At 50.2% G+C, this 14,762-nt stretch overlaps 1 protein-coding gene across 7 annotated transcripts in view; it reads right to left on the reverse strand.

Annotated features, from left to right (window-relative positions):
- The window catches only part of NLRP1 (NLR family pyrin domain containing 1), a 36,697-nt gene that overhangs the window by 10,515 nt on the left and 11,420 nt on the right, over positions 1-14,762 (reverse strand). For 6 of the 7 annotated variants that reach the window (XM_025280775.3, XM_025280774.3, XM_006060025.4 and 3 more), the window contains 8 exons: positions 12,741-14,358; positions 10,222-10,392; positions 8,525-8,695; positions 7,782-7,952; positions 5,767-5,856; positions 3,228-3,316; positions 2,510-2,672; positions 574-797 (listed from right to left, as the gene is read on the reverse strand). In XM_025280775.3, coding sequence (XP_025136560.3) covers positions 574-797; positions 2,510-2,672; positions 3,228-3,316; positions 5,767-5,856; positions 7,782-7,952; positions 8,525-8,695; positions 10,222-10,392; positions 12,741-14,358 — 2,697 coding nt within the window. The remainder of the gene's footprint in view (positions 1-573; positions 798-2,509; positions 2,673-3,227; positions 3,317-5,766; positions 5,857-7,781; positions 7,953-8,524; positions 8,696-10,221; positions 10,393-12,740; positions 14,359-14,762) is intronic. The other variant, XM_006060026.4, reaches the window with a different exon arrangement.

Consider the following 14,762-nt stretch of genomic DNA (forward strand, 5'->3'; position numbering starts at 1 on the left):
TTATTTACCGTTTGTAGTTTTTGACTGTGAGATTATTTTTTATAATGTTTTATTTTCAGAATAATTGATATCCGCTCCCTGTTGTATTTATTTATGGCTTTCCCTGGGTTTTCGTCACTGCACACAGGCTAACTGCAGCAACTGGGACTTCTCTGCCCGCAGAGCATGGGCTCTAGAGCGCAGGCTCAATAGTTGTGGCACACGGGCTTAGTTGCTCCACGGAAAGTGGGATCTTCCCGGACGAGGGATTGAACCCACGTCTCCTACATCGACAGGCAGATTCTTACCTGTACCACCAGGGAAGTTCAATGTTAGCTTGTATTGTACTTTCTATTTAGGGAAGCCTTTAAGTAATTCAGGCAAAAATAATTATGAATCTGGGGACAAAAGTGCTTCAAAAAAGATATGCCCAGAGCACCATGGAATGAGAGAAAAGCTGTCTCCATTTCTGTTATTCCCTTTCTCAGTCTCTCTAAGGAAGCCATGAGTCCCCCTCAGGACGTCACCTCCAAAGCCCCATTCAGGCCCATTCTTACCACCATCACCTTGCTCCCACCTCTCCCCTCTGCTTACCTCGGAAGGCCACAAAGTGAGGGAGGAACACGGCTGCCACAGCGCCTGGTTCAGCCTTGATGTCAAACAGAGGCCCTGCAGCCAGCCAGCTGTGCTGTGGGAAATTCCTGTTCAGGAACTGGTCCCAGGCACAGAATTCAATTTCAACGGTCACTGGCCCTCTCACCTCAAAGCGGAGACCCGTGTTGGGCCAGTGGTAGAAGCCGGCCACGGGCAAGTGAACGCTGCGAAAAACGGGGAGAAGTGGATACTGGATTACTGTACACAGACTCACTGAGCACCTACTGGGTGCCAGGCCCTGTGCTGGGCACTATGGATCCTACAGAGTGGCTGTAAGCCCAGACATTGAAGTCAGATGGATTTGAATTTGAATACTGGATAGCATGTTGAAAAGCAGAGACATTACTTTGCCAACAAAGGTCTGTCTAGTCAAGGCTATGGTTTTTCCTGTGGTCATGTATGGATGTGAGAGTTGGACTGTGAAGAAAGCTGAGTGCTGAAGAATTGATACTTTTGAACTGTGGTGTTGGAGAAGACTCTAGAGAGTCCCTTGGACTGCAAGGAGATCCAACCAGTCCATTCTAAAGGAGATCAGCCCTGGGTGTTCTTTGGAAGGAATGATGCTGAAGCTGAAACTCCAGTACTTTGGCCACTTCATGTGAAGAGTTGACTCATTGGAAAAGACTCTGATGCTGGGAGGGATTGGGGGCAGGAGGAGAAGGGGACAACAGAGGATGAGTTGGCTGGATGGCATCACCGACTCGATGGACGTGAGTTTGAGCGAACTCTGGGAGATGGTGATGGACAGGGAGGCCTGGCGTGCTGCGATTCATGGGGTTGCAAAGAATCGGACCCGACTGAGTGACTGAGCGACTGAACAGAACTGAACTGTCTCCCCTGGGCTTCCTGGGTGGTGCTAGTGGTAAGGAACCTGCCTGCCAATGCAGGAGACACAAGCTGTGAGATTAAAGCAGCATAACAAGTCAAATACAACAAGTGGGCTGTCTTTGGATCATGATTAGAACAAATCATCTACAAAGACACACTTTATACAATTGACCAGATTTGAATAAGGATTGGACATTGAACGGATATGAAAGGCTTAATTGTAAACTTCTTGACATGTGAAAAATGACATTGTGGTTATGGAAGAAAAGGTCTTTATTTGAACTTTTTGAAAGGTATCACAAAAAATTTAAGGCAAAAAGCACCCATTTCTTTGGACTTAAAAATATTGCGAAAAAAGGGGTGGAAAGTGGATAGTTGAAACAAAGTTGGTAAAATGAAGGTTGAAGCTGAATAGTGGGTACATGGAAGTTCCCTGGACTCCACTTGTGTGTCTATTTAAAAATTTTCGTAACAAACTCTCTTTTTCCAGGGACTTCTTTGGTAGTCCATTGGCTAAGACCCTGAGCTCCCAATGCAGGGGGCCTGGGTTCGATCCTTGGTCAGGGAACTAGATCCCACATCCTGCAACTAAGACCTGGCACAGCCAAAAATAAATAAATACAAATAAATATTAAAAACATCCCAACCAACGTTCTTCCTCCCCCATCCAAAGTGAAGTGAAGTTGCTCAGTGCACGACTCTTTGCGACCCCATGGATAGTAGCCTGCACCAAGCTCCTCTGTCCATGGGATTTTCAAGGCAAGAGTACTGGAGTGGGTTGCCATTTCCTTCTCCAGGGAATCTTCCCAACCCAGGGATCAAACCCAGGTCTCTCACATTGTAGACAGACGCTTTACCGTCTGAGCCACCAGGAAGCCCAAACCCCTTCTTTTTTCATAATAAAACACCAACCAACATCCCAGCTCTGTCTTTCTTTGCATGGTGGCATGGTGAGGGGATACAATGGACCATGAATGGGGTGCAGACTGTCTGTGGGGACCCAGCATGGGGATGGAGGGGGTGGGACAGGCCAGGCCCCCTCACTTACCGGTACAGGCTCCTCTCTTCGTCAACTGCCTGGGTAGCCACAGGCCCTGTGGGGCCCCAGAGGTCATTCTCGGTCCCCAGAGACTCCATGTGCTTGTCCTCCAGAGGGGCAGGAGAAGACGGACAGAAGAGTCTCACCTGTGCTGCTTGAGGAGAGCTGCCCTCTGGAACAGACAGGGCAGTGGCCAGCTTTAGGTTCTTCTGCCTGGCTGCCCCCTAGGCTAGACCACAGAGGGGCCCTTCCCAAGGCCAGTCTACCTGCTATCCAAGGGGGCTCAATCCTGGTGCCTCCCCTTGCCCAAACCCTCCTCCCTCTCCTTTCTCACTTCCCAGAATTGTCGCTCTTCTCAGCACTCCCCGGGTGGTCAGCTTCTGAGGGGAACAGGGCTCCAAAGATGGACAGGCAGGGATGGAGAGGGGATTCCAGGCTTTAGAAGCCCAGAGTGGGCCTTAAGAGACTGGGCTCTGGTTCAGAGTATGAGTCATGCTGTGAATATTTAGGAGAGGAACAGTCCAGCCCCCTGAGGCTGGAAGAGAGGGAAGCAGAAATCCTGCAAGGTTCGGGTGGTGGAAGGTCTCTCATGGAGTCTCCCCTAGGTTGTCTCTGTCCCGCTCCAGAGACAGGAGGATGGAGGGAATGACCTTTCATAGCTGCCATCACCCCCTCCACCCCTGCAAGCCCACATCATGATGCTCCCAGCCTGGCCCCTTCAAACTACCTGATGCTTGTCTCTGCCGCTTGAGGGAGGATGTATCGCTCATCTCTGCTCCATCTGGGCCCTCGTGAAGGATCCTCAGACTTGGCTTCCTGGACAGAATTCATTCTCCCTGAGATCATGGAGGATTCTGGGGGCTGTCTCCACGACATCCCCACTTGAGTTCAACTCATCAGAATTTGAACTCCTGATCCCCATTGGGCTTCTCCTGTAGTCTCTGGTTCCATGAATGGCACCCATCCACCCAGCTGTTTATACCAGAACTGAGGCATCATCCTGACTTCTCCCTTGGCCAATCTGAGAGCTGATTGATCACCTTGACGCAGCCTCCAAAACAGCTCTTTTCTCTTCTCTCCACCTCCCTGGCCTCCACCCTGTTCCCAGGCCCTGGCATCTGAGGCTGGAACACTGCCTCATCTTAAAGGGTTCCCTGTTTTTGCTCTTGACCCTCGGTCCACTGTCCACTCAGCAGCTGATCTGAAAATGGGAACCTGGCACAGTACTTTGATGCTGAAGCCCTGAAATGTCTATTGATTTGGGGAGTAAGATTGAAATTCTTAATGTGGCCCAGAAGATGTTAGGTACTGCCTCCCATCCCCAGCCCCACCTGTGCCAGTCTCCCTGCCCCCATGGCTCTAAATCAGTGTTAAAAATCACCTGAAGGCCTGGATTAGAACATGGATTCCTGGGCTCACCCCAAGATTCTGACTCAGCAGGTCTGGAGTTGGGCCTTTCTACTGAGCTCCTTACTGTTGTTTAGTCGCTAAGTCATGTCTGACTCTTTTGCCACCCTATGGACTTTAGTCCGCCAGGCCTCTCCGTCCATGGGACTTCCCAGGCAAGAACACGTGGGTGGGTTGTCATTTCCTTCTCCGGGGGATCTTCCTGACCCAGGGATCGAACCAGAGTCTCCTGTTTCGGTAGGTGGGTTATTTACTATTGAGCTGCCCGGGAAACCCTCCAAGCTCCCAGGGGATGTTGATTCTGCTGCTGTTTCTGAGGACCACACTTTGAGTAGCTCTGCTCCAGGTCCCTGACCTCCTATTCCTCAAAGAAGCTAAGCCCAGTGCCTCTACTGAAACGGCAAGTAAAACATGAACCAGCTTAAACTGGTTTTGCTGCCTTTAAATAAGTTGATTAATGCAGCCTTGAGTTATTTAGATAGCACCACCACGCAAGACAGAATCTGTGTCTCCAGTATACAGAACCCAGAATCTTCAGTCTGCAGAACTCTATAGAAATGTTGCCCCAGGAGCCCTTTTTGGAGCTAGAAGTCCTTCAAAAAAGGAAGATCTGGCTTCCTGCAGTGCGAGTAGCTTTGGCTTATTCGAAACAAGCCAACAAGCTTCCAAGATTGACATTTCTCTAAACCCCTTAAATGTCGCCCTGAATCCTGGATTGATTTGAGAGCCTCACCTCCTGGGCCCTTGCTAGTGGACCTTGCAATAAAGCTCTTTCTTTTCTCAAAAGCCAGTGCCCTAGTCTTGGCTTCTATGCACTTCAGGCATCTGGCTCTTGTTCAGCAAGCTATACCACCTTTGCCAGGAATTGACCCCTTCCGGGCCCAGCACGCCCCTCCCATCCTTCAGAGCTCAGCTCAGCTGCTCTGCATAGAATCCAGTGGGCCCATCGGTGTCCTTAGAGAAATCCAGGTGTAGTTCTGTGGGCGGAGGTGGGAGGCTGGGGTGGGGGTGGAGGTGGGGAGGGAATAATTTGCACCTGCTGGGCTGAGCTCCAGGAATTTGGGCCCTTGTTCACTGCTGTGTGCCTCACATGTCATGTGAGGGATGCAGGGCATGTTGTTCTGTGACAAGTAGATCCTCCTTCTAAAGCTAGGAGCCCTTTTCTTTCCTTTTCAGGTGAGGCTCAGCTGCGGAGATTCAGGGAACAGTTGCCCTTTGTGGTCACAGGCCGAAATGCACCAAACTGGGAGAACGTGGGCACAGCAGCAGATTCCCTGGGGAGGAAGAGGGATTCTCCCATCTCTGGGGCTCACCCCTCCAGCCTCTCTGGCTGTGTGTCTATATGTATTGGGGGGTGAGGGTCGGGGTGGAGGTGGTCTGGCTCTTCCTAGACTCTCTTTCTTTGTCTTTGTCTCCCCCTGGTGGTCATTGCTTTCCAAGTTCCAAATCTCATCAAGGCACCCATTCACGTGTTTTTTTGTTTTTGTTTTTAATCTTCTTATTGGAGAAGGCAATGGCAACCCACTCCAGTATTCTTTCCTGGGAAATCCCATGGACACAGGAGCCTGGCAGGCTACAGTCCATAGGGTCACACAGAGTCGGACACGACTGAAACGTCTTGGCACACGCACATTCATCTAATTGAAAGGTTTAAGCAGAGGAGTGGCATAATTCCATTCGAACTAAACAAATCAACGCCCAAACCTCTCTCTGGCTGCCGTGCTTTCTTGGTTTCTTCCCGGCCCTGCGGTGTCTACCTCCACCCTACATGTCTTTCCCCATCTCTTGGTTCTGGACCTGCCCCAAAGACTCAGCCGGGCCTGGAACAGCAGGAGGGGTTCTGAGTCTCCCCACCTTACCATATCCCGGAGACTAGCAGCTGAGGCTTCTCCCTCTCCAGGGCCTTCAGCATCTCCATCACCTCCTCGCTCAGCTGAGTCTGGTCCAGCCTGCAAGCACAAAGGAAGCCTGGTTCTCCTGGGACCCCTGTGTGATCCTGAGGTCCTTGGGGGATCCTTGAGCCCCCAAGGACCTCAGGATGGTGGAATTGGGTTTGCTCAGAATTGGGCTCTGAGATGGCAAGTGGAGTGAGGTTTACTAGGGGGTGTTCTTGGATCAACACCAGGGTGGCGGGGAGAGGGAAACAGGTCTGGGCAGAGAGGAAGAAGTTGGGCTGTGATGTTGTCTCAATGGAGACCTCAGCCAAGGCTACTGGAGGCTCTGAAGTCAGGATGATCCCTCAGAGCTGTCCCAAATTGGGGAGAGGGGCTGGGTCGTTATACCCTGACATTGGTCAGGCCTTGGATGCAGGTGACTCCAGGAAGGGGATGAGATCTTGGGAGAGGGGGCCCTTGTAGGCAAATGTCATCCCAGTAGCTGGCTGTGAATCCTAAGCATTCCTAGTGGCTTAGGATTACATCCTCATTCCTGGAGAGCATCTGGGCAGCGGCTCACAGCGTCCACCACAGAACACCCATTCCCCACAGCCTCAAGATGACCACCCAGGGGTAGGTCCTGGGATTTTCTGCTCAGAGGCTAGATGGTTTGCTGGAAAGGAGAGTGCCCTGTTTCCGTTCTCCTGGCCTTTTGTTCTGGGCTGCTTCAGATTTCAGATAGCTGTTGCTCTTTCTGGGCCCCCGTGTCCCCCTCTCTAACACAGACGGACGTGCTCCACCTGTCGTGAGCTGTGGACAGGACACACTGTAGAGGGCAGTGCACACCGAACTCATTGCTGCGATCAGAGCTAGTGTGCCCTAGGGAGAGGATGGATCCCCCCCCCGCCCCCGCCCCCCCCCCCCCCCCCACCCCCGTAGATGGCTGTCCCTCCCAGTCCAGTCCCAGAACTCCGGGAGGAAGGAAGCGGAAACCTTCACAGGACCACAGAGCACAGGCTGCTCTGAGGCAACCCAGGTCTGACCAGTAACCAGTGAGCTGGCCACAAATTCAGATGTCCCGGCTGCGGCTAAGCTCTGGAGAGGCCTTGTGCTATGTAGCCGGAAGTGCTTGGTGGGGAGGGAGCTGGAGTCCCCTGGTTGGAAACGGTCAGGGTTAGCCTTGGAGGAACCCACCTGCAGAATGTTTATCTTGTTATCTTGCCCCTGGACTTCATCTTTAGGCCTGAGAGTCTAAAGGAGGGAGTCCTGGCTAAGAGTGGCCAGGGCCCAGACTTTGCAGACCCCTTGAAGACCCGGGTTCAATCCCTGGATTGGGAAGATCCCCTGAGAAGGGAATGGAAACCCACTCCAGTATTTGTGCCTGGGAAATCCCATGGACAGAGGAACCTGATGGGCTAACATCCTTGGGGTCGCAAAGTCAGACACGACTGAGCCGCTAACATTTATGATTCCCACTATGTTTCTAAGGGCTGCTGGAGCTCAACGGAGGACCTGAGCGGATGGGGTCTGGAGGGTCTGGAGCCCTACCAGGAACTATAAGCAAGGGCTCAGCCAGAAACAGCCAGTGGACTCGTTCTCAGGAAGTAGAGGAAAGAGGAAGTGGCTGAGACACATGGGAGGGGCTGCTGCTCAGAGAACGTTGCCCTCAGGGCCTGCAGGGCTGCAAGGAGGGCTGGGAGCTCACTGCTCCTCAGCCAGTAGGGACTCCGGTGCTCCAAGCCCATTTCTGTCTGAACTCTGTCCTAGTGTTCACATGCATTTTACTGAAATGATGGTCCCATTAGACAGATAAAGAAACCAAGTCTCAGGTGAAGAGCTGCCTGAGTCACAAGGCCTAAGAAAGCGGCGTCGCTGGTGAGGAACCCTGGCTGACTGTGCATTTGTCTGTCCCTTTTCTTTCCTCTGTCCAGTTCTGCGGCACTTGCATCCCCTCCCCCCATTCCCTGCCCTCTGCCCAGAAGGGGCCTGCAGAGCCTCACCATAGGCATATGAGCTGGCAGGAAGGGTGCCTGAGTCCTTCACAGAGCAGCCTCACGCCGAGGTTGTCCAGGTCATTCTGCAGCAGGTTTAGCTCCATCAGGCTGGGGCTGACCCTGAGCATGGAGGCCAGGTCCTGGCAGCAGCCAGACGTGAGGCCGCAGCCTGCCAGCCTGCAGGGAAGACACATGCGGGCCCCCAGTCAATGCCCTAACTGGCATCTGGTTTTCCTTTCTAGTACCTATGGCCCTATGAGGGTTCTAGGGTGACATTAAAGGAAGATAAAGACATGTCTGGCTTGCAGGAACCTGGGAGATTTAAATATTCCTCTTGCAGCCAAGGAGCTACTCAGGATAGAGACCACATCCCCTTTTCACTTCCGTGTGATTCCCATGAATCCTGCTCACTCACTGTATCGATGTTGTATGATTAATTTACACCGATGTTCCACTGGGATGCCTGGATCTCATTGTTAACTACCTCGGCCCTCCCAAATGCCCAGAGTTACCTGACATAGGTTTTAGCATTTTGTGGGTTTCAACATTAAGGGCATCTGCAATGCAGGATGAGAAAAGAGCGCACTTCTAGTATAAGAATAAAAGTTAAGGAGGAATATGAGGGCTTCAGTGGGAATCTATCATGGCCTCCATGAGCCCTTGCTTTCTCTCTGCCCCGTGGTGCTAGGGAAGCTCCTTCTGCCTCCCCGTGCCCACCCCACAAAGTAGTGCCAGCGAGGAGCACTTACAACAGTCGCTGCAGCTTGCAGGTTGGCTGTCTCAGGCCCTGGCAAAGGTGCTCAGCTCCTGCGTCCAGGAGTGTGTTGAAGCTCAATTCCAATTGCATCAGGGTTTGGCTGGAGCTCAGCCCAGAGGCAATGTCCTTGCAGCTCTCAGCTGTGAGGCCGCAGCTGGCCAGCCTGTGGGAGACACATGACCATGGCCTTGCCTTTACTTACCTGTTGATTTCCACAGTCACCCATGAACAACCTGTTGAGCATCTATACCTGTGGGCCAGGTGGAGGTCAGTAAGACCCTCTAGCCCCCAGGCCCCCAGAAATACACAGGCACTGGGGGATAGACATAGAAACAAATAATAGTAAGTCAGGTTTTGATCTCTTTGGATCAAAATCCTCCCACGTTTTCCCAGGTCATCAGAGAGAAATTCACGGTCCTTGAGCTTGTCTATGAGACACTGGTGGTCTGACTCCTTGTCCTCTCTGTCCTCATCTCATATTCCTTTTAGCTGCATCTCCATTGGCCTCCACACTGTTCCTTAAACACTCCAGGCATGGTCCCACCTCAGGTTCTCTGCACTGGCTGTGTCTTTTGCCTGGAACAAGCTATCTTACCTGATAGCTCATGGCTTGTTCCCTCACCTGCTCCCAGGTCTTTGCTCAAAAGTCCCCTTGCAGGAACCTTGCCTCACCACCCTCCTTATTTAAAATGGCACACCCAGCCCCAACTCTCTACTCCTTTCTGCTTTACTTTTCTCTCTAGTCCTTACCACATGCAATATACTTTACTTGTTCTTTTGACTTTTTGTCCCCATCCCCTCTGGAATGTAGGCTAAATGAAGAAAGAGTTTTGCCCATTTTCATTACTAGCTGTACCCAAGTGCCCACAGTAGTGTCTGGCACATAGTAGGCACTTAAAAAGTACATGGTGCCCCAAGGGACAAGTGAAGTGCAGCTGAAGGCAGAAGAAATGATTAATTTTGACAAGGGAAGGAGGTGGAAATGTATGAGGAATGCCTTGAATGATGAGTAGTTCATCAAGACGCCCAGCCCAAGTAAAATCTTCTTCAGATAAATGCCCAGAAGTGGAATCACTGGCTCACATGATAGTGCTGCTATTTTTTTTTTTTTTTGAGAAATAGCTATACCATTTTCCACGGTGGCTGCATCCACTTCCATTCTCACCAACAGTGTATGAGAAAGTACACATTTTCTCCACATCCTCTCCAATACTTGTGATTTCTACCTTTTTGATAATAGCCATTTTAACAGGCATAAATTGATATCTTATTGTAGTTTTACTTTTTTGGCCGTGCCGTGAGGCTTATGAGACCTTAGTTCCCCAATGAAAGGTCAAGCTCAAACCCACAACAATGGAAGCACTGAGTCCTAACCACTGGACCACCAGCAAAGTCCCCAAGTGTCCCTTCCTTAAGGACATTTTCCACTGGCGACCCTTATCTGGCCCTGTAGTTACACCTTTATTAGCATGGTTCCCTGATTAATGTCGGTCTTTTGCAAGATCTCTGAGAATAGACACCTGCCTGTGTTTGTTTGCCATAGTGACCCTGGCACCTGGCGCAGTGGTGGGCCAGAGAGGGGCTCAGTGAGTATTTGCTGAATGCAAGGACAGTTCCCCTCCTAGAGTCAGTGTCCGTCTTAGATCTCCTGTCCATCCCTATTCAGAGCAGAGCCCAGGCCAGACTCACCGCAGGGTCTCTAGCTGACACCCAGGGCATCTCAGGGCCTCATCAAGACTCTGTACTGCAGAGCGGCTCAAGATGTTTCCACTCAGGTCCAGTTCCTTCAGGTTTCCAGTGACCTGGAGAACGGAGCAGAGAACCTGCCAGCAGGCCTCTGTGGCCGGGACCCAGCTCAACCTGTGGGGGAGAGAGGAGAAGGAGAGGTGCGGTCTGCGTGTGCAGAGGTGGAAGTGCACAGTGGGCAGTGCCATCCCCAGGGCTGACCAGCCTCCCTGATTGCCCCAAACACCGCAGATAAAAGAGATGGAAAATGGCTCCCTCTGCCTTCAAGAAACTTCCAGATGGAGGTGGGAGCAGACATACATGATGAACACTTCAGAGTAGTATGGCAAGGGCTGTAGACTGAGGAGCCACAGAGAAGAGGGGCCCCCAGCCCAGGGTGGTGGCCGCAGAGGGGCAGCCAACTGTAAAAGAAAATGTCCAGTGTGGCTCAGTTTTGCCATGAAAATCAGCATAAAAAAGACTAGATGATATACCTCAATTCTTTTTTAAAAACAATCTTTGGCTGCTCTGCACAGCATGTGGGATATTAGCTCCCCTACCAGGGATCGAACCTGTATCCCCTGCATTGGCAGCATGGAGTGTTACTCACTGAACCACCAGGGAAATTCCATATACCTCAATATTTTTTAAAAAGTTTTTATTTTTTTAAAAAATATTTAAATTTTTTATATTTTTAAATTATGAAAACATGGTAACACATTTATAGGAGACTTGGAAAATACAGAAAAAATACATCTAGTTACATATAGTTCCAGTTTACGATAATTATTTTTCAAGTAGATAAATTAAGATTTTTAGTTGGAGTTTCAATGTCAAACTCTCAAAAATTACTAGAATGAGTAGACAGAAAAGTAGGATACAGTAGATCTGAGAAGCACTACTTAATTGTTGAATTAAGTAGTTATGTACTTAATTATGTTCACATAATTAAGATGTGTACAATTTTCATACAACAGCACCATATACTTCAATTCTTAATGATGGTCATTGCTGAGTTGATATTAATTTCTGGTTGATATTAATTTCTGTCTTTTTGCTTCTCTACATATTCTTATTTTCCTATAATGGACATGGGTTTTGCTGTGAGAAAAAACCCTTGAAAGTCAGAAAAAGCAAAAACCCAAATCCAGCGTTTCTTCCTCTGACTCTTTTCTGGTTTACTTGTGTGTGATTGGGCTTCCCTGGTGGCTCAGACAGTAAAGCATCTGCCTGCAATGCAGGAGACCCAGGTTCAATCCCTGGGTTGGAAAGATCCCCTGGAGAAGGGAATGGCAACCCACTCCAGTATTCTAGCCTGGAGAATCCCATGGACAAAGGAGTCTGGCGGGCTATGGTCCACGGTGTCGTAGAGAGTTGGATGCGACTAACACTTTCACTTTTTTTTTCACTTTTTTTGTGTGTGATTACTCCCTTCCTGTGGGCTTCCCAGGTGGTGCTAGTGGTAAAGAATCTGCCCACCAATGCAGAAGACACAAGAGAACTTCTGGGTTTGATCCCTGGGTCAGGAAGATTCCCTGGAGTAGGAAATGGCAACCGGCTCAAGTATTCTTGCCTGGCAGGCTACAGTCCATGGAACCACAAAGAGTGGGATATGACTGAGTGTGTGTTTGTGTGCACGCGCACACACATGCACACACATGCCCACACTCTCTTTCTGCAGCCAACATCATGCCTTGCTGTCTGTTACCATAGCATCATACTCAATTGCAATTACTGGGTGGTTGTGTGTCTTCTACCCCAGGTTTTGAGTTCTTTGAGGCAGGAGTTGTGTTTGTTCATCTGTGATCTGGAGGATCTGGCCTAAAAGCAGTGCCAGATAAATATTCATAGGACAAATCATAAAAGGACTAAATGATCAATAATGCAACTGAGGTGGGGGAACCTGGGTGGGGAAATTAATGGGGTTGGAGGATGTTTAGAGAAAACTCTGCTGTCACTCAGGTCGGCGGGGGCAGGTTTTAGGCTAAGTGCCTGGGGTACAAGAGTGCATTATAGGCACAAACGGAGAAGTCAGATGTGCAGGGAAAAATGGAGACTACCTTTCAGACACACACATTCTGTGATGGAGGAGATCTCTGGACCAATGACATGGTCAACAGCCGTCAAGGGGAGTGTCTGAAGCAGCTGAGGGAGGGGTTGCTTAGAGACAAACATGAGGGAGAAAGAGAGGCAGGTGGGCTGCATGGAGGGGAAATCAGGTTAGCACAGGAGGTAGAGAATATGGTGGTCATCGAAGAGACAGGATGAGGAGTGGCAGGACGCAGCGGGCCCACCCAGAGGCAGGCAGGGCACGTCACATGGATGGACCCTGCTGCAGGGGATCTTAGGCAGATGGGGAATGGTGGTCACTGCAGATCTCGATCCTTGAACCCCTGGGGTTAAGTTTAGTGAAAGTGACTCCAGTGCCTAGGACGGAGGAGCCAACAGAGGAGCCGGAGAGAAGAGAGGGTGGGGGTACTCACAGCACTGTGTCGGTGGGCCTGCACGCTCCTGGATGTTGTCTGCCCTCATTCAGTTGAAGCTGCCGCACGTGGCTGCAGAATCTAATGCAGAAAGTGAACACGAGCAGCTCCATGCTGGTTCGGATGCACACTCTTGTTCCTTGGAAATGGGCCATCGCTTGTGTCAGGAACTCCTCGTCCTGAATCTCGTACAAACAGTGAAACAATTGCAGAGAGTAATGCTCACGCCCGAGTTCCAATTCAGCCCACTGCAGCAGTGAATCCCGCTTTCTCTCCCAAGACAGCTTGCATTGGAAAATGTTCTCCATCTCTATCGCTCCTTGCTCACTCAAAAGGCCGGATAGGAAATGCACGGTTGGTGCCCCAAACAGGTTATTGATCCCATATACTTCTACCAACTTTTCCATGCTTCCAGTGCTGTTAGGATGGTCACTTTTGTCCCCCATGTCCCCTAAGGCAAAGGACACTGCTGCAAAGAACTCCTGGAAACACAGGTGAATGAAGCTGTAGTTCAGAGACGTGGGGTGCTTTTGAAGAACATCCATCCTTAAGGGAGTGGAGTTGATGACCCAATCTAATCCGTGCTTCTTGAGGTCCCCTGGAGTGAACAGAGTCTTTCCTTGCCAGATACCCTCAGCAGCAAGAGTACAGAAGCTCCTCAGCTGAGTCCCCAGGGGCTGAGCTTGGATAGCTTGGGCAAGGTAGCGCAGATAGAGGGCTGTCATGGTCTGTGACCTCAGTGAGAGTTCTTCCCCTGCCTCCATCTGCTGCTTCAGGCAAGTGCAGGCCAGCCAGGACACCAAGGGCGTGAGACACATGGTCAAGAGTGCTTGGTTTGATTCAACCACGTTAAAGGCTCTAGTTGCTTGGCTTTCCTCTGTGAAATATTCATAGAAATAGTCCTTCCTGGAAGACTCAGAGAACCCTAGGACCTCCACCCAACATGGCTGCTTCAAAGAAGGAATGAACTTCTGCAGAGCTGCAGTCCGAGCTGTGATCAGCAAGGATGCCTCTGGAAATATGGTTTTCTCCACCAAACTGCCCAGCAGTGTCTGCACGGGCTGCTGCTGGCTCCGGTGCAGACAGAGCTCTGCCCTCTGCTCCTCTGAGACCCATTCCAGTTCATCTAAACCATCGAGGATGAAGAGCAGCTGCTCCGGCTGAGACTGGACCTGCCCAGCGGGAGCCACAGTGGTGGACTGGTCTTTTGTGATGAGTTCCTCCAGACTTGTCAGCTTGGACATGGCCAGCTCTCTGCAGTTGAAGTAGAAGACATGCTGGAAGTGGTTCCTGTATAGCTGGCCCTCCTCCCAGGCTCTTCTTATGTGCCTGGCCAGTGTGGACTTCCCAATTCCAGCAACTCCATGCAATATGACTGTGTGAGGCCCTTCCTGGGGACCCAGGTCTGAGCCAAATAAGTCTCTGACCTCAATCAAATGCCCTTGCCCCTCAACCACCCCGTGATCCCAGCTTTCCCGGTTCAAGGACTCATAGTCTTTGTGGTAAGGAGTGTGTAGAAGTAGCAACTGCATGAATTTTGGGTGCAAATCTTCATTTTTCCATGACCAGGTGGAGCAAGGTGTCTCTTTCCTTTGATCCTGGTATCTCTCTCTGCTTCCTAAGTAAGGGAGGGAGAGATAAAACATAAAGGTATAGGATAGATTTGTTCATTTGTCCCTCCTTCCAATACTCAACAACTGTGTTTTGCACCTGGTCAAGCCACATGCTGTGCTAGCTGCTGATTAAGAAATAAAGGAAATAGAGACTAGAAAAACAGTAGAGAGGCTGGTGAGATATCTGCACTCCCACATTCATTACAGCACTATCCATGATACGGATGCATGATATGGAACAACCTAAGTTGTTTCAGTGGATGAATGGATGGATAAAGGTGATATAGTCTATTGATCTAGGTATCTACCTATCTCTCAATAATGGAATATTATTCACCCATAAAAAGAAGGAAATCCTGACATTTGTGATAACACGGATGAACCTGGAGGGCATTATCCTAAGTGACAT

The sequence above is a fragment of the Bubalus bubalis genome, chromosome 3, assembly GCF_019923935.1.
Source record: "Bubalus bubalis isolate 160015118507 breed Murrah chromosome 3, NDDB_SH_1, whole genome shotgun sequence".
Taxonomy (NCBI): Eukaryota; Metazoa; Chordata; class Mammalia; order Artiodactyla; family Bovidae; genus Bubalus; species Bubalus bubalis.